This window comes from Saccopteryx bilineata, chromosome X (genome assembly GCF_036850765.1).
Source record: "Saccopteryx bilineata isolate mSacBil1 chromosome X, mSacBil1_pri_phased_curated, whole genome shotgun sequence".
NCBI classification, from domain to species: Eukaryota; Metazoa; Chordata; class Mammalia; order Chiroptera; family Emballonuridae; genus Saccopteryx; species Saccopteryx bilineata.
This window is the reverse complement of record NC_089502.1, coordinates 79,005,545-79,024,658: the sequence shown is the minus strand read 5'-3', so window position 1 is coordinate 79,024,658 and position 19,114 is coordinate 79,005,545. Positions and strand designations below refer to the sequence as shown.

At 41.2% G+C, this 19,114-nt stretch overlaps 1 protein-coding gene across 1 annotated transcript; it reads right to left on the bottom strand.

Moving 5' to 3' along the window:
• Positions 1-15,984: 15,984 nt before the first annotated feature.
• CDX4 (caudal type homeobox 4) lies at positions 15,985-16,482 on the bottom strand. The gene is given in 3 exon segments (XM_066250490.1): positions 15,985-16,184; positions 16,187-16,289; positions 16,291-16,482. Coding segments are annotated over 3 exon segments (495 nt in total).
• Between the last annotated feature and the right edge of the window lie 2,632 nt (positions 16,483-19,114).

Below are 19,114 nucleotides of genomic sequence, written 5' to 3'. Positions count from 1 at the left end.
ACCTGATTGGACTAATACATGCTTAAAATCTCCCCTTGCCTCTTTTTTATAAAGAAACATAATTGCCTGACCAGGCAGTGGCGCAGTGGATAGAGTGTCGGACTTTGATGCCTAAGACCCAGGTTCGAGATCCCAAGGTCACCAGCTTGAGTGCAGGCTCATCTGGTGTGAGCAAAAAAAAGCTTACCAGCTTGGATCCAAGGTCTCTGGCTTGAGCAAGGGGTTACTCGGTCTGCTGAAGGCCCATGGTCAAGGCACATAAGAGAAAGCAATCAATGAACAACTAAGGTGTTGCAATGGAAAACTGATGATTGATGCTTCTCATCTCTTCGTTCCTGTCTGTCTGTCCCTCTCTCCATTCCTGTCTGTCTGTCCCTATCTATCCCTCTCTCTGATTCTCGCTCTGTCTCTGAAAAAAAAAAAAAAAAAAGAAACATGATTGCATGTTGTCTACCCAGACAATCTAGGGTTAGATCTTTCTGTAAAGTTCCTCAATTTAGTCACATTTTCTTGTCACATAAGAAAATATTTACTCTTTTAAAATATGGTATTATTCATAAGTTTAAAGAAGTAAGAAGTGGACATATCTTTTATAAGGTGCCACAATTCAACTTGTTCCAGGCTCAATTTTACTTCTGTTGTTTTTTTTTCCCCCATCAGGCTAGCAGAGAACCGGAGACACTATGCTGGAAGAAGAAAAGGAAGATTTTTTTTCCTTTTCTCTAGAAGACATATGACTTGTTGCTTCTCTCATCTATAGGGGCAAATCAGAATTCTGTGCACAAGCACAGCTAAAGGCAAACTTATAACGTTGAAATGATTTGTGTTCATTCTTGTCTGGTATCTTTCTTCTGCCCTAAGGGGTTCATTTCTTTTTTTTTTTTTTTTTTAAATTTATTTTTATTTTTATTTATTCATTTTAGAGAGGAGGGAGGGAGAAGGAGAGAGAGAGAGAGAGAGAGAGAGAGAGAGAGAGAGAGAGAAAGGGGGGAGGAGCAGAAATCATCAACTCCCATGTATGCCTTGACCAGACAAGTGCAGGGTTTTGAACCGGCAACCTCAGTGTTCCCAGGTCGACGCTTTATCCATTGCACCACCAGAAGTCAGGCCTAAGGGGTTCATTTCTGATTTGAGGAGACATTTCCAAGTGATTCATTTTGAGTCTGCCTTTCTAAAGCTTTTCTGGTTTTAAAGTGTTTAGAGAAATGACTGTTAGCAGTTTAAGTGCCTTCCCCTTCCAGTGATCTACTGACATTTGAATTTTAATTAGATATTCACAGACCTAGAATTTCAGAGATTAGTGAGATTAAGATCAAAATCCACACTTTATAGATGGAGACATGGGTATTCTGAAAGGGTAATCCCTACCATAAATTCTGGAAGATAAAAAGTCTTTCAGACCAAAGGAATGAATCTCACATGAGTGGTACTCTAATCCTTGAGAAAGCAAGATGATGTGTATGTGTGTGTGAATGTGTGCTTTGTGTGAGTAGTGCACAAGGGGGAAAGTATATGGGGTCTTCCCAAGATGTTATGTAGAAAGTAGAGCTGGAATAAACCCTTAAAGACAAATCAGCTTCCTAGATTGTACAAATGAAATGACAGGAACTCTTTATTTGTGAAGTGGCTTAACCAAAATTACACAATTATTAGGTAAAACTAGAACTTCATGTCTTATTTTCCAATTCAGTGTTTCTTTTTCCATATGAGAGGAATAGCTACTTTTACTACAAATTCACAATACTAGCCTGAAAGTACACAGTAGAGTACTTTGCTTTGCATTGGCACTCATACTTGAAAATTCAATGATCTTATACCCTTGTCACCTTCTACCCTTTATACCTATCCCTGTTCTTGAGAGATGCACTTGATTATCAGTTATTGGTATCCCTCTTCAGTAGAACATTCAGACATAAATACACAAGGAAATAATCCCTACCTGGGAAGGGGGCTGGTGCTGAACCTAAGTTATCTAAAGTGACTATCTCCATAGACTAAATATTCTGGTAAGTTTCTCCCTTCTATATAATTATCAGAATTGCAACTACTCTGCTGAATTTGTAACTTTCTTAAGGCATAGCTGACATATAAAAAATGTAGATATTTAAAGTAAAAATGTTGATTTTTGACATGTATACTCATGAAATCACCACCAGAATTAAGGCAATAAACATATATACCACCCCCAAAATGTTCTTCATACTCTGTTGTAATATATCCTTCCCTTCTGCCACCTACACCTCTTTCTCCTCTTGTCCTTGGTTTGGTAGTGTTAAAATCTTCCAACACAGATCCAGATAAGGATCTGAGCCAAGAGTACAAAACTTCCCTTGGGTTTTGCTTCCTTACTCTTTTGAATAGAAGCCAGACTTTCCCAAAGACCTTTCTTTACAGCTATACACAAAACAACTCCCAGACTAGATCAAGAAGGAACTGGGAGATTGGAACACTTATGTAAGTTGCAAGGAGGATTCTAAAATTGCAAATTACTTGAGGATAAAGAAAGATTTTGAGTGAAACATGTTTCTTAAGGAAACATTTTTCTATTACAAAATATAATAAATTTGAATAGTAATGAAAAGAAGAAAATCCACATAATCCCATTACCTTAGCACCTTAGCTGAAAACTGTCAGGCATTTAACACGTTCTCATTCCTGTCTCTTTTTCCACTGGAAAAATAATTCTTTATTGAAATGTAGTTTGAATGCAACTTTTTTAAGTGAGAGGAGGAGATATAGCAAAAGAGACTGCATGCACACCAATCGAGATCCACCTGGCAACCCTGTCTGGGGCCAATGCTTGAACCAATGGAGCCACTAGCTGCAGGAGGGGAAGAAGGAGAGAAGGAGGAGAGGGAAGGGAAAAATAAGCAGATTATTGCTTCTTTTATGTGCTGACTGGAAATTGAACCTGGGACATCCATACACTAGGTCAACGCCCCATCCACCGAACCAACTGTCCAGGGCCCGAATGCAACTTTTGAGTTTTGGTGTTAATCTTCTTTTTTCTACATACCTTCAGCACACACCAATATAACATAGCTATAAATGCATGGGATGTATATTTTTTCTCAGATTTAAAAAAAAGAATCAATGCAGTGATTTTCAACCTTTGTTTCTCACGCACTCATAAACTAATTACTAAAGAAAAAGGGAGACCCTGGCCGGTTGGCTCAGTGGTAGAGCGTCGGCCTGGAGTGCAGGAGTCCCAGGTTCGATTCCCGGCCAGGGCACACAGGAGAAGCGCCTATCTACTTCTCCACCCCTCCCCCTCTCCTTCCTCTCTCTCTTCCCCTCCCGCAACCAAGGCTCCATTGGAGCAAAGTTTGCCCGGGCTCTGAGAACGGCTCTGTGGCCTCTGCCTCAGGCGCTAGAATGACTCTGGTTGCAACAGAGCGACGCCTCAGATGGGCAGAGTATTGCCCCCTGGTGGGCATGCCGGGTAGATCCCGGTAGGGTGCATGCGGGAGTCTGTCTGACTGCCTCCCCGTTTCCAACTTCAGAAAAGAAAAAAAAAAAAGAAGAAAAGTAAAAGGGGCCCTGACCTCTTCTTCTTTAGTAACTAATTTATTTGTGCCATGAGATGAAAATGGTTGTATTCAGTCAGGGGCACTGACCTTAGTAATTAGTGTGTGTTTGTGCCATGAAAAAAAAGGTTGAAAATCAGGAAGTGGCTGTAATATTACTAAAACCAAAAGATCAATATTGTGGTTCTGTTAGCATTCTCTAGAAAATTAGAATTTATAAAAATAGAGCAATGTTTCTTCTCTGTGGAACAAAAGTTTACAGTGAGAAAGAACAACCTCCAGGGAAATACAACTGCTAAATCCAAAGATATATATACCTTTGAGGGATGGGTAGGTGTCAGGGATGAGAAAGCTAACTTTGAGTATACTTGTCTATGTACACTCAGAACTTGGCTTCCTCATCCTTAAAACTCCCACCTTCCCCTACCTTGATTGGAACGACTCATTTTAATGATGATTTTCTATGTTCAGCACTCCAGATGGCAAGCCAACAATTTCCATCCTTATATAGTCCACCTTATATTTATTGGACACACTGAGGTAGAATAGAGTTAATGCTGTCTTGGGAGTCAAGAATATCTAACACGGCCTGACCTGTGGTGGTGCAGTGGGATAAAGCGTCGACCTGGAACACTGAGGTCGCCGGTTCGAAACCTTGGGCTTGCCTGGTCAAGGCACATATGGGAGTTGATGCTTCCTGCTCCTCCCCCTTCTCTCTCTCTCTGTCTCTCTCTCTCACTCCTCTCTCTCTAAAAAAAAAAAATCTAACACAAAATAGACAGTCAATAAATATCATTGAATCTAGTGGACCTGAGTTCTAGTAGTAGATTTTTCAATTAACTTACAAAAAAGTTGGTAACTTTTTGAAGAGAAAGGAGTTTAAATTAATCTATCCTTATAATCATCTTCCAATATATAGACCTGGGCTGAGAAAGCAACTGGTTAACCAAAGGTACTTAAACCTCCTTAGTCCATAGTTTCTTAAACTATAAAGTGCAAATAGCAATTCTTGCCGATCTCATGACAGTATTAGGCAAAATAATACAACAGGTGTGAAAATGCATTGAAAAATATAAAATATTATACTTGTAAGGCATTATTAAGTTTATGGAAAATCTCCAACTTCACTAATGGGTAGGGTAGGTGACCTGGAAAAAAAAAGATTAAGGCTGCATTCCTAGATAGTAATTACCCACTGGTTGGTGTTTAGGAAGTTATATGCAACTTCAATGGTATAATCAGATACCAAGTAAATAGGGAGGGGTGCTTTGAATTTGGATCTATCACTGGAGATTGAAAATCATTTTAGATCATCTAACTCTCATCAGCATCTATGATTGCTTTGCTGTGATCTTTGTTTACCTCTCCATTTCCCTAGCAGCAGCAGAATTGGGCAATTAATAGTTTCTTCATAGAAATGTTGTAAAGATTCATGAAGGAAAGGCCGAATATAATTCTAGGTGCCTAGATCAAATATAGAAGGGGTTTGCTCTTAAATCTTACCATTAGTAAATGATGTATGCACTTTCAGGAGCAGCCATAGAAAGTAAATCCTCTTTTTGAGATTTTCATAAGGAGAGGGAGCATAAATTTCTTACTCCCAACACAAAGATAAGTAGTTATGCTTAAGATTTATCTTGAAAAGGAAAGTTGTGCTCTGATTGCTTTCCTAGTTGAACCAAACTTTCTTTTAAACCATCTCAATTTAAAATGTTTCAGAGCTCAGCTTTTGGCCACTTCTATATGCAAATAATATACAGGACCAACACCAGAAACTCCAGACAACCCATGTTGTGTATTTGTAACCTGTGAACTGTAGTTCCTTGAGTTATACCATATACATAATGTAGGTAAAATTGAACAGATTGAAGGTAATGGCAAGGAAAAGCTACTTGTGTTTATATTAAGTCTGACTGCCACTGAACTATAACAGTAAGTGGAATGGAAAGACAGAAAGGGGGAAGTATTTATTCTGTGTGTTGGAGATCTGCCTTTCCAATATTATTCTAGTCTGACTTAATTCTTTTGACAAGATTTGAAATTGACATTGTAGGTTGGAAGTTCTGAGATAATTGATGTCAGACAAATATGATTGAGAGACAAAAATTGTTTTTTTAAATTTATTGTTTTTATTAACCATTGGCAATAGATTCAGAATCACCTCTTACTGAGATTTAAAACATTTGTATTCTTATGAAAATGCTGTTAGCTTTTGAATTAAACACTTGAAAAGGTAGTCAAAAATAGATAAATTTCTGCTCACCTTTTCCCCACCCTCCAAAGACAGCATGAAAGAATACACCCAGCACCAACAGCAAGCACAAATACAAATATGTAAATGTGCCTCCTTGCAGAACTGTTTTTTTTTACAGTCTGTTCACTGGCAAGTTTCTGAAATTGTAAATAAATTTGCAAGGGCTTGTGATTTTTGTTATTAATTATATATATACCTTACTAATAAGCTTCCTGAATGACTGACAGACACATAGCTTAGCACATAACAGGAATTTTCTGGGGATGGTTTCTAACAATAAGTGACCCCTGAATTATTTTTAACTTACTGTGTGTCCACTCGTTCTGCATAGTGCCTTACAAGGAACTATATCCAACTTCCCTGCTGGTTTCTTGGATGCCAAAAAGGCGATGCTTAAGGAAGGACACTTTCCATTTTTCTTTGCTTTGTTCCATTCAGACACTATGACCTGTTGTATCTCAATATGCTGAAATCCATGGACAACAGATGGGGTGGTGAAAAGAGTGTTAGGTAGTTCCTCAGAACTGATGGAGCCAGAGTCACTTGCACAGAGCCTCCATTGTTCTCAAACAGGGAGATTTTCTTTTTGATCATCTTTCTCTCCTTGGCTCTGCGATTCTGAAACCAAATTTTCACCTGAAACAGAATACTTTGGATGTACTGGCACAACTTATTGAATGCAGTTTTCAGTTATTGCAGATATTTTACAGGGACTTTAGCATTTATTGTACAAAGCTCTCTCACAGGCATCACTTCATTTTAACCTCATAATAACCTTGTAAAATATGCATATTTAACAGGTTAAAAAACTGACTCAGGGAGTATATCTTGCATGAGATGAAACTAAGATTGAGTTCAGGACTATTGAATATGACTACAGTGCTCTTTATATTACACTTCACTCACAACCTCTGTTGTACAGATAAAAAAAATAATGATAGAATGGCAGATGCTGAGGTATGGTTATAAAAAGTGAGGGATTAAAATAGCAAAGATGGTTATGATCTGTTATTAGAGAAACTTCCTAATAGTAAGGTTAATGAAACATAGAACTGGGTGATGCCTGACCTGTTTTCCCACTTTGCTGAGAGTTTTGATCATGAATGGGTGCTGGATTTTATTAAATGCTTTTTCTGCATCTATTGAAATTATCATGTGGTTTTTCTCCTTTCTTTTGTTTATGTGATGAATCACATTGATTGATTTGAAAATATTGTACCGGCCTTGCCTCCCCAGAATAAATCCCACTTGATCATGGTATATGATTTTTTTCATATATTGCTCAATTTTGTTGAGGATTTTAGCATCTAAATTCATCAGGGATATTGGCTTATAATTTTATTTCTTTGTGTTGTCTTTGCCTGGTTTTGGAATCAGAATTATACTCACTTCATAAAAGGAGTTTGGAATTCTTCCTTCCTCTTGAGTTTTTTGAAATAGCTTGAGAAGGATAGGAGTTAGTTCTTCTTTGAATATTTGGTAGAATTAACTTTTTTTTATAATTTTATTTTTTTAATGGGGCAACATCAATAAATCAGGATACATATATTCAAAGATAACAAGTCCAGGTTATCTTGTCATTCAATTATGTTGCATACTCATCACCCAAAGTCAGATTGTCCTCTGTCACCTTCTATCTAGTTTAGAATTCACTTTTGAATCCATCAGGCCCAGGACTTTTCTTTTTGGGGAGTTTTTTGATAACTGTTTCAATCTCATTTGCTATAATTGGTCTGTTTAGGTTTTCTGACTCTTCCAGATTAATTTTTGGAAGATTATATGTTTCAAGGAATTTGCCAATTTTATCTAGGTTGTCTAGTTTTTTGGTGTACAGTTCTTCATAGTATTTTCTTACAATATTTTGTATTTCTGTTGTGTCAGTTGTTACTTCTCCATTCTCATTTCTAATTTTATTTATTTGAGTCCTCTCTTTTTTTTTGTCATGGTGAGTCTGGTTAAAGGTTCATTGATCTTGTTTACCTTTTCAAAGAACTGGCTCCTGGTTTCATTGATCCTCTGTATTGTTTCTTTTTTTTTAATTTTTTTTAATTTTTTTTTTTTGTATTGTTTCTTTAGCCTCTATGTCATTTATTTCTGCTCTGATCTTTATTATTTCCTTCCTTCTACTAGCTCTGGGCTTTACTTACTGTTCTTTTTTTAGTTCTTTTAGATGCAGGGTCAATTTGAGCTTTTTCTAGCTTCTTGAGTTATGCCTGTAATGCTATGAACTTCCCTTTCATTACTGCTTTTGCTTTGTCCAATAAATTTTGAGTTGATTTATACTCATTATCGTTCATTTCTAGGAATTTTTAAATTTCTTATTTGATCTCATTGTTAACCCATTTGTTATTTAATAACATGCTATTTAGTTTCCAAGTGTTTGAGTATTTTTCAGTTTTTCTGTTCTGGTTGATTTCTAGTTTCATGCCATTGTGATCAGAGAAAGTGCTCAATATGATTTCAATCTTCTTAAACTTGTTGAGACCGCTTTTGTGCCCTAACATGTGGTCTATTCTAGAGAATGTACCATGAGCACTTGAAAAGAATGTATATTCTGCTGCTTTAGGGTGAAAGGTTCTGAAGATATCTATTAAATCAAGTTGATCTAGTATGTCCTTTAAGTCTGCTGTTTCTTTGTTAATTTTCTTTCTTGAGGATCTATCTAGTGATGTTAGTGGGGTATTGAAATCCCCTACTATTATAGTATTGCTGTTGTTCTCATTCTTTAAAACCATCAAAGTCTGGCCCTGGCCAGTTGGCTCAGTGGTAGAGTGTCGGCCTGGCGTGCAGGGGATCCGGGTTCGATTCCCGGCCAGGGCACATAGGAGAGGCGCCTATTTGCTTCTCCACCTCCTCCTTCCTCTCTGTCTCTCTCTTCCCCTCCCGCAGCCGAGGCTCCATTGGAGCAAAGATGGCCCGGACACTGGGGATGGCTCTTTGGCCTCTGCCCCAGACGCTAGAGTGGCTGTGGTCACAGCAGAGCGATGCCCCAGAGGGGCAGAGCATCGCCCCCTGGTGAGCAGAGCGTTGCCCCTAGTGGGCGTGCCGGGTGGATCCCGGTCGGGCACATGCGGGAGTCTGTCTGACTGTCTCTCCCCGTTTCCAAGTTCAGAAAAATGCAAAAAAATAAAAACCCATCAAAGTCTGCTTTATATATTTAGGTGCTGCTATATTAGGTGCGTAGATATTTATAATGGTTATATCTTCCTGTTGGATTGCTCCCTTTATCATTATGTAGTGACCTTCTTTATCTCTTACTATAGTCTTTGTTTTAAAGTCCATTTTGTCTGATATAAGTATTGCTACACCAGCTTTTTTTTTCATTTCTATTTGCGTGAAATAGTTTTTTTCCATCCTTTTACCTTCAGTCTATGTGCATCTTTTGTTTTAAGGTGTGTCTCTTGTAGACAGCATATGTATGGGTCCTGTTTTCTTATTCTATGTCTTTTGATCAGATCATTTAATCCATTTACATTTCAGGTTATTATTAATATATAATTGTTTATTGCCATTTTATTCTTTAAAACTGTATTCCTTTTTTGCTATATTCTTTTTCTCCTTTGATCTGTTTACCTCAGGCCCCTTAGCATTTCTTGCAGCCTTGGTTTGGTTGTAGTGAATTCCTTGAGTTTTTTTTTTTTTTTTGTCTGGAAAGCTTTTTATTTCTCCTTCAATTTTAAACAATAGCCTTGCTGGATAAAGTAGTCTGGGTTGTAGGCTCTTGTTCTGCATTACTTTGAATATTTCTTGCCATTCCCTTCTAGCCTCAAGTGTTTCTGTTGAGAAGTCAGAAGTCATCCTTATGGGGGCTCCTTTGTAGGTAATAGTCTTTTTTTCTCTAGCATCTTTTAATATTTTCTTTTTATCACTTAGCTTTGGTATTTTAATTATGATGTGTCTTGGTGTAGATTTTTTTGGGTTTCTCTTTAATGGAGTTCTCTGTGCTTCTTGAACTTGTGAGATGTTGTCCTGCCTTAATTGATGGAAGTTTTCAGCTATGATATGATTGAACAAAGTCTCTATCCCTTGTTCTTTCTCTTCTTTTTCAGGAACCCTTGTGATGCAGATGTTATTTCTCTTCATGTTGTCACAGAGCTCTCTTAGAGTTTTCTCAGACTTTTTGAGTCTCTTTTCTTCTTTCTGCTCTACTTCTGTGCCTTCATTTATCTTGTCCTCTAACTCGCTGATTTGATCCTCAGCTTCATCCATCCTGCTTTTAATTCCTTCCATTGTGTTATTGATTTCTGATATTGTATTTGTCATTTCTTACTGATTCTTTCTTATTATTTCAGTGTCCTTTTTTATATTTTCTGTCTCTTTATTTAGGTGTTCATAATGACTATCTATGGTTGTTCTAATATCTTTGAGCATCCTAACAATTGTTATCTTAAACTCTGCATCTGGTAATTTGGTTATATCTGACTCATTTAGATCCTTTTCTCTCAGTTTCATCCATCCTGCTTTTAATTCCTTCCATTGTGTTCTTGATTTCTGATATTGTATTTGTCATTTCTGACTGATTCTTTCTTATTATTTCAATGTCCTTTTTTATATTTGCTATTTCTTTATTTAGGTGTTCGTAATGACTATCTATGGTTGTTCTAATATCTTTGAGCATCCTAACAATTGTTATTTTAAACTCTGCATCTGGTAATTTGGTTATATCTGACTCATTCAGATCCTTTTCTGGGGATTTCTCTTGATTCATTTGTGTTGCATTTCTCTTCCTTCTCATTCTGTCTGTGTAAAAGAAGGTTTTGGCCACTGGAGTTCACTGGGTGTGGCCTCTATGTTCCCTAGGTGTGGTCTGTCTGCAGGCCCACCACTCCCTCTGCTGCTGCTGTCTAGGGCATTCAGTTATGGACATTGCCGGTGCCCGTCCACTGGGGTTGTTGCTGCGGTCTCTGCCTCTCCTTCATGGGAGTGGCTGTGATCACGTGCTTGGGTTTACAAGCCCTGGTGGCCTTGGCCTTCATGCTGTCCCCACAGGTGGCATTATGCTTGTCCCTGAGGGCAGGGGTGAGCACCTTTGCTCAGTTGTAGGTCTCCGCCTCATTCCGGGCTTTCGCCCTGCCCTTGCAGGAGGAGCCCCTCGTGGGAAGACTGGAAGCCTTGGCTCCACAGGCTGGGCGGGACTGCATGCCCATGTTCAGTAGCGGGACTCCACCTGTTCTGGGCTTTTGGCTCCACCCCCGTGGGAGGAGCTGGCTCCCAAGTCAGGCCACAAGCCTCAGTTCCGCAGGTGGGGCAAGGCTGTGCTCCTGCGGCCTTGCTCAAGGGTGGGTCTCCACCCCTTCCCCCACAGGCTGGATTTCAGACAGCCCGCAGCTGGGCTTGACCACTTTTGTATGCCCCGTCCTCCCCAGCTGGGCAAGACTGAGCTCACATCTAGGCCTCAGTGGTGGCCAGCTGGCTTCTGCCCTTACCGACAGAACCGTGTTTCCACGTCCCACTGCCGCCCGCCCTCTGGCGAGCCCTCAGCTGTGTGGATGGGGGCGCTGCTGCTCAGACCCTAACACTCACAACTGTAGTCCCGAAAGCTCCCTCCTTCTAAGTGACTCTGCTCTGAGTGCTGCGGGAGAGCTTGTTTGGCTGGTGTCCTGCTTCCCTTTGCTGGTATTGCTGTTGCCAGGGGAAATATTCACTTCAGATTTGGGGAGTGACTCATCCCAGAGGTTACGGTGGCTGTCTCTCAAAATGTTTCTCCTTGTGCCGCCTAGATAACACTCTCTTTCTGCTACTCCAGTCCTCTCCTCTCTCCCTATCCCCTGTAGCCCCAGGTGAGTGGTTGTGAGAGAGGTCTTCTGTGCGGTCCCTTTAAGAAGAATCCTGGGTCTGAGAAATCAGTTTCTTTCTCACAAACAGTATCCTTACTTGTTTCCAGCTAAATACTGTCCATACGCCTCTTCTAGGCTCTGGGGCTGCAGGCTGGGGCTTTGTTCCTGGGACTCAGGACCCTCTTCTCTCTGCTAAATTCACTACCTGCCATTCGAGCCTCTCCTGGCTGCCGTTCGCTCTGGGGAGATGGGCAGCCCTCTCTGCATTTCCACTTTTCTTACCAGTCTCAGTGTAGCTTCTTCAGTGTTTCTTGGTTGAAGAGTCCTCTTAGTTTAGTCCAAAGTTGGTTTTTTCAGATGATGGTTCTTAAAATTAGTTTGTAATCCACTTTGGTTCTGGGAGGTGGAAGTTGGTACGTCCGCCAATTCCATTGCCAGCTTGTCTTTCCAAGACTAGGCCTCTTTATTTACCATGAAAATCCTAACCATTTTTGGCAATATGAACCCTGAAGAAGGGAGGAATGAGGATGATCTTGGTTGCATATCAAAGCCATGTGAAGTGTTGAAAAGGATCTGTTGCCCCAATCTGACAGATAAGACCTCAAACCTCAAGAAGACATAGCTCAGGGGAAAATACTGACTGCACAGTTTACAGAGAGAAATTAAGTTTCATTTCCTGATGCTCCTCTTGTGTCTTTCCCTGTGAACTTCTTTCTTTTCTCCTTCTTTGCCTTAAATGATGGAATAAGTTAAATGGCATTAGGCATTTTCTAGTAGAGCATAATGTCCATACTCACATACACATACCAAAGCACCAACAAAGCACTGAGTACTAGATTTTATTGTTAAGATATACTTTTCTCCCAGTTGCTACCTATTTCTAAGGGTGAGGGATCCCCTTCTCTAGCACTATTATGAGTTAATTTAGGAAAGTAACAAAGTTTTTTATTAAAGGGCTGCTTCTACCCTCTGTAGTGAGGATTTCATTGCTTACCCCCCCCCCGCAGGACTCTGTAGTTCAGGATATGTGTAATCCTCCTCATTACACAGGATACAGTATTTCCACAGAGTTTGCAAGACTTTATCCAGTATGACTTATTATCACCCTAAATTTGCTCCTTTGAGAGACAGGCTGTAAACTGTTACCGAGAAAAGCACTCTTCAAACCTAAGAGTTATGATGATGACGACAATAAGGGTTAAGATGATCAAACCAATTTCCTTTTGTAGGAAGTACAGTGGGATTGACTCCATTATGGTGATTTTAAATCTTAATGGAGTCACTGGCCAGGTGGCTCAGTGGATGTAGTGTCATTCTGGTGCACTAAATGAGGTCATGGATCCCATCCCAGATCAAGTTGGTCAAGGCACTTAACAGAAGCAACCAACGAGTACACAACTAAAAGAAATAACTAAGTGGAATGAGTTGATGCTTCTCTCTCTCTCTCTCCCTCCTCCCTCTTTCTCACCTCTCAATGGAAATATTAAAAACAAATCTTAATGAAAATCCTTTGCTGTTTTTAGTTAAAAATTGTATCCAAATTCATTTATAAAAAAATTGTCCAATACAATGATCAAAACCAAGGAAGACAATGATAAACTTCAAGAATTATTAAGCAACTAATTTTCTGAAGTGTCCTATTGAGTAAAACCTTTTAAGTATAACTTACTCAGTATTTTGTCCAGTGGCTTAATCAGATTTACTCAAAGCCACTTTCTTCTCTCCCCTTCTTTCCAACCCCTAACAAGAAAGCTTCTTTCCAGCCCTGCTTAGATTTCCACCTTGCCAATCTTCATCCAGGGCTACAACTCTAGGTAAAATAAAATATAAAAAAAATTTGAGCTGTAATGCACTGACAATGTTTAAAATATGAAAATATTTAACTTTTCACAAAACCTTTCTGTCAGGTTCCTTTTCATATAACCTTTAAAACAAGATGTGTATTGGAACAGACCACTCAGGGAATGAAATGGAAATAAAAATACCTCACTCTTAAATCAAATCACCTAAGGGACAGTCATTTAGTCTGTATGTCAATCCTCCTTCATGAGAAAATCAAATGCAATTCTAATCCATATGAAATATTTTCTAATTGTCCCTTAGTATGTGTATTTTTCTTTCTTTAGTCCTGAAGGCTATTTAAAGTATTCTTCAGTAATGGAAAGAGCTTTCATTTGATTACTTTTATCAGGGAGGAATTACTTTCATTTTGTAGTTCATCTATTTTCTTCTCAACCATAAGCTAATGCTCCACAATACTACAGAGTGAAGTAAAAGCTTTAGGAGTTCTGACTCATTCATTCAACAAACATTTGTTTAAAACTTATGTGCTAATCATAAAATGGATGTATTTTAGTTCAAATTGGTCCAGTGAAATTATCAGCTTAATTTTTTTGTGAGGTTCATAACCTGAGATCCATGGAAGGTCTTCAGTGGGTCCATGAATCTCCCAAAATTATTAAAAAAATGACGTGTGTGTGCACAGGTATGCATGCAGGTGTGCTTTTGTCCTTTTTCTGGGTTGAGAATCCATAGTTTTATCATATTCTTAAATTGTTAAATATGCATCTTGTGCTACAAAAATATAATAAAGGAAAATTTTAATTTAGAAGACATTAAAATGAAGCAAAGATGGAATTTAATGAAGTATCATCTATTGATAGGTTGCAAAATCATTTAATTTTAAATTTTTCACAGAAGTTAGAGAGAAAATCCTGTGAAAATGGCATTTTACAGCCACCTTTGAAGGCTTAGCTAATGATGAAGATAAAAGAGTCTAATTATCCAAGAAAGAGATTCTGGCTCATAAAAGCAAATGGAAGACTTTTAATGAACAGAAAATTCATAACACAATATAATTTCTTTCATCTTGCCCTATTCCTCTATTGTTCTCTCTTCCAAACATACCAGTGACTTTCCTCTTCTAAAGTGTTTCAAAACATAATCCTGGACTTGGAGAAACTACTTTTCTTTCTTTTTGTCTTTTGCTGATGGTTAGGGCTTAGTGAGTGGATGTTAATTACAAACCTAAGATTAGTTGTAATAACAGCTCCACCCTAACCTTATTTTCTATTCTACTTAGCCAACAAACCCATATTTGAAAAAACAATGCAAACTTACTTCCAAATACTTTAAAGCAAAGTATTTAAACCCTACTACTAGTTTAGGATTGCTACCCTACTTGGACATTACTAATGTTCCCATGAACCAGAACTGGCTCCTTCCACTGAGTCCTCCTAATGGAAAAAGTTGGTCCCTTCCCACCTTCCCGCCTTTGCTTTTTAGAGGGAAAGAAAAAGTGCAGAACTGTGAACAGGAACATAATTTTTATGGACTAATGCTACTGAAATATCATTTCGTCCCCAGATGGATAAAATTTATAAAGTTGAGTTTTACTGATTTTTCTCTAATGACAGAGAGTGACAGGTTGGAACTATTAGAATGATAAACAGCTACAGCTGAAAACAACCATCTTCCAGCCTTCCTTCTCCAAGACTAAGGCAGAGTGCTCATTTCCCCCATCCCCCATGCTACTCTTTGGCTAGCCGGCAGGAGCGTGAATCAGCGTTAGGGTGGGATCTCTGCACTTTCTTGTGCACAGACATAAACCAGAATACTGTCCACACACTTCAGATATCTGCCTGGACAGTTATGAAGACTTTAACCACTTATTAATGTTGGGTCAATAGTCTTGCACGTCTAGCGGATATTAAGGTTATGTAACATATTATGTCCCAGAGGCATGATGTAGTCTTCTCACCAGCCTCAATACTTCTATTGGCAAAAAGGACTTTGGAAAAAGACAATGGGTTTGAATAAAGCTCGCCTGTACCAACTTGGGCATAGGAATCTGGAGCTTCTTTGAGAGTCCAGGTTGATGAGGCCAATTTGCCATCGAGGCCTTCATAGCTAGCTAAACTGTAAGGTCCATTGCCAGTCAAGCACCTTGAACCTAAGTTGAACATCATCAGCTTGGAGGGAAGCCAACCCACCCAGCTGGGGAAGGGTTTGAAATGGAACATACAAGCAACAGTGATTGAGCATAAGGACACTGTAGCTATCCTCTTGCTTCATTCACCCATTTGTCTTTCCCGTGCATCTGTTTTCCCATCCAGCCAACTATAAGGTTAAGTTTTGATCCCTGCGGCTTAACATGCCAATTGTCCACGTACTTGCTCCCTTGATTAATCAGGAAATGGTGAAAAAGATAATTAGGGTTTAGTTCCAAGTGCCACATTCTGCTGGCTTTGAGAAGAGGCACACGTGAGGGAGATCACTAATGGTCCCGGTTCCTGGGCAATCACCCACACAGTAGTCCTCCTCAGTTAAGCTGTCCCTGAAAAGGACTGAAGAGTAGGTGGTAAGACAGGTCAAGAGAAATACAGGAGAAGTGAAAGAAGGAAAGGTGTGAGGACATTGGAATCAATTACTCACCAGTCACCTGTATGGTCCTGTGCATCCAATCATAGTGGCTGTAGTGATTTCTGCTGGGAGAACAGGCAGCAGTGGTGCCGGCATCTATGGGAAAGAGTGACCTGCCAGCTGGGGCTGGCAGGCTGCTATCGCTGCTTCCACTGCCCATGGCGCTTAGGTTGCTGTATTCCTGTAAGCCTAAAGCACCCGGGTTGAGGTCATGTCGCTCATGGGCCCAGTGTTCATTGCACTGGATGGCCCGGGGTAGTAAGTGCTCCAGTCTTCCTGAGGGGGCTTATAAGGTGAGCCCCAGGTCTTCCAGTGACGGCGGGTGAAGATCTATGCTGGGCCCATGAGTATACCCGATGTAGTGAGTGTAAGCCAGGACCGCTGTGAAGTTGGAGGCGGGAAGCTCACTCCCACCTCCTCCAGTGGTGCTTTCTTCCACGGGGCTCCTGAGAATGCCCGGATACATTCTCGCTTCTTTTTCCAAAAGGCAGCTTCTGTACATGGTAGACTGGGTATGAGGAAGGAGTTCCCTAAACCATCCTTAAGTCCCTGTAAGGCCCCAACCCAACTTTAAGAAGCAGCAGGGAATCAATAGTTCTGTTTGTACCTGTGCTGAACTCTCCACTGCTCCTCTCAGACTACTCCATCCTGCATTTGCTATCTTGATGGTTTCCAGGTGACTAGTAGCCTGGTATAGATGGGCCAGCAATGGTTGGGCTGACAAGGGACTACAGGCTTTTATATAGCATTTGCATTCAAATGACGGGCCATTTCACTTTCACAGGGACTTGTTTACTCTATGCCTCCTCTCTCAGAGCTCCCAAGCCTTTGAGTCTTATCTTGATCACTTTTGTCCATCTGGCCCCCATAGCACTACTCTTGCATTTTGGGAGGCAAGAGGTCCTCCAGGAATTTCTCACTAGCCCCCTTCATTAGTGAAATGGAGACATGCAGAGGCACAACCAAGTTCTGCTCTTTGGGATTCAGTCTTTACTCTAAGGCCTCTTCACTTCCCACTGACTTTCCTGTGCCCAGCATGCATGGTATCCCCTCTGCCCACATTCTCTAGAAAGGGTACTGGACATGCCACTGCAAAGGAGGGCTTTGTTTTGAAGAACAAAGATTCATTGTACAACTATATATTGTGCACCTACTCTGTGTGAGGTCGGTTGGTAATGGGGGAAGGTCATATAAGGAACCAGGCCCGGGAACTTTGGCTGGAACTGCCCACACCCATGCCCACCAAAAGAAACTTCCCAGGAACACTTTGGAAAAGAATGACTGTCAGCCAATGAAATTTCACCACGTCATATCAACCTGACCACCCTAATGACATTATAAATTACCCCTCCCCCAAGGAAGAATCTGTGCGACTTCTCTGGCCCATTTTGTGAACCAGAGAACCTCGTCCGAGATGCGCTCTACTAAATAAAGCTTTTGCTATTCCACACTTGGTGAATACACCCTTCTTTCTTCCTTGGCGGGGAAATACCTTACATTTGGTGCCAAAACCCGGGAGGAACTTGAAGTCCGCAAGGGACCACTCCTCTTCCCTTCCCTTCCAAGGAAGAATCAGGACCTCTGACCTTCCACCCACTTTGGCACATGGTGTGGTAAGTCCCCTGCCTCCAGCCTCCCCTCAGTTCTTTCCATTGAGACTCCCTGTCCATAATCGTAATCACAGCTGCGTCAGGGACCTCATATCCATTCTGAGTGTGTGTGTGCTCATGGAGACATCCCAGACACACCCACTCTACCTAACCATCCGGTGACCAGAGCTTGAGTTGTGGGATGCCAATTCTCATCTCTGATCACTCTGAGACTGAGGGAGGCCATAAAGGCACAGGAATCTAAACCTGACTCAAAAATACTCTTGGAGTGCCTTATCTGGAATCATTTCCCCCTAAAGAAGAAACTGATCTTCTTCTCTGATGTGGCTGGGTCACAGAACTCACTGGATAACTGAACCAAGTGGCCTCCTGAAGGGACTTTCAATTTTAACACCCTCACAAATTTAAGTATTGCCAAAAAACTGGGAAATGGTTGGAGATCGCTTACATTCAGGGCTTCTAGTATTTGTGTTCCCATCCTAATTTCTGTGCCACCTGTTCTACAGTGCAGGCCCTTTTTGGCCAGAGAACCCTCAGCTAAACCCTCTACTCCTTATCATTTGTACTTCACTGACACCCAACTCTCTCCCCCTCCTGCTTGACCCCTGGGGTGCCCTTCTCTCGAGACCCCTCTCTGGTCCCTCTGTGGACCTTTTCCCTTCAGGAAGTCCCCTCCCTTGTTTGCCAGGATCCCCTCCCTTCTCCACTGTGTTCTTAAGCTCCTCTTCTGCCGTCCCTCTTCTGCTAGCCATTGGCCCTCACGTGGGTTTGCAGGGCTCCTGACCTCACGGCCCAGCCCCGGTCTTCTTGTAGGAAGGCTTGGTCCTGTCCTGCCTCTGGCTCCAGTGTTTCTGGCTGGATCTGGGTGCCGGGCTCCCCAGGAGCCCCCCTCTTCTTATTCTCAGCCCCCAAACCCCTATCTGAGTCCTGATGAACATGGCATTTAAAGTCGGGAGGAAAAGGCTGAGGCTGCTCACCAGACTCACATGCAGCAGAAGGTAACACCCCAAACCCAGAGTCTTGTGTCAGCCCTGAGGTTGGCAGAGCAACAGGGGCAAGGCATAGGAGGTGCCTGACCCAAGTCCAGGCTGCAAAATGGAACCCCACCAGGGGCTTGCTTTAAATGTGGCAGGGAGGGTCACTGGGCTCAGCAGTGCCCCTGCCTGTGGCCACCCACTAAGCCCTGCCCTGACTGCAAGCAGTCCGGTCACTGGCGGAGCAATTGTCCCCTTTGGGCAACAGCTCCTTGGAGCCTCGGTGTGGAGAACAAGCCACCCAAATGGGAGGCGAAGCCAGCCAGGCAGGCCCATTGCTCGAACTCCTTGGCCTCATAAACAACTGACTTGGCCCGGACTCAAAGACCCCATCACCTTCACTGAGCCCAGGGTAATACTGCAGGTAGTGGGTAAGTCCATGTCATTTCTTGTGGACACCGGGGCTACCTTCTCTGTTTTGCCATCACAGTCTGGACCTCTAGTTCACTCATAGGTCTTGGTTATGGGAATGGATGAGACCCCTTCTTTT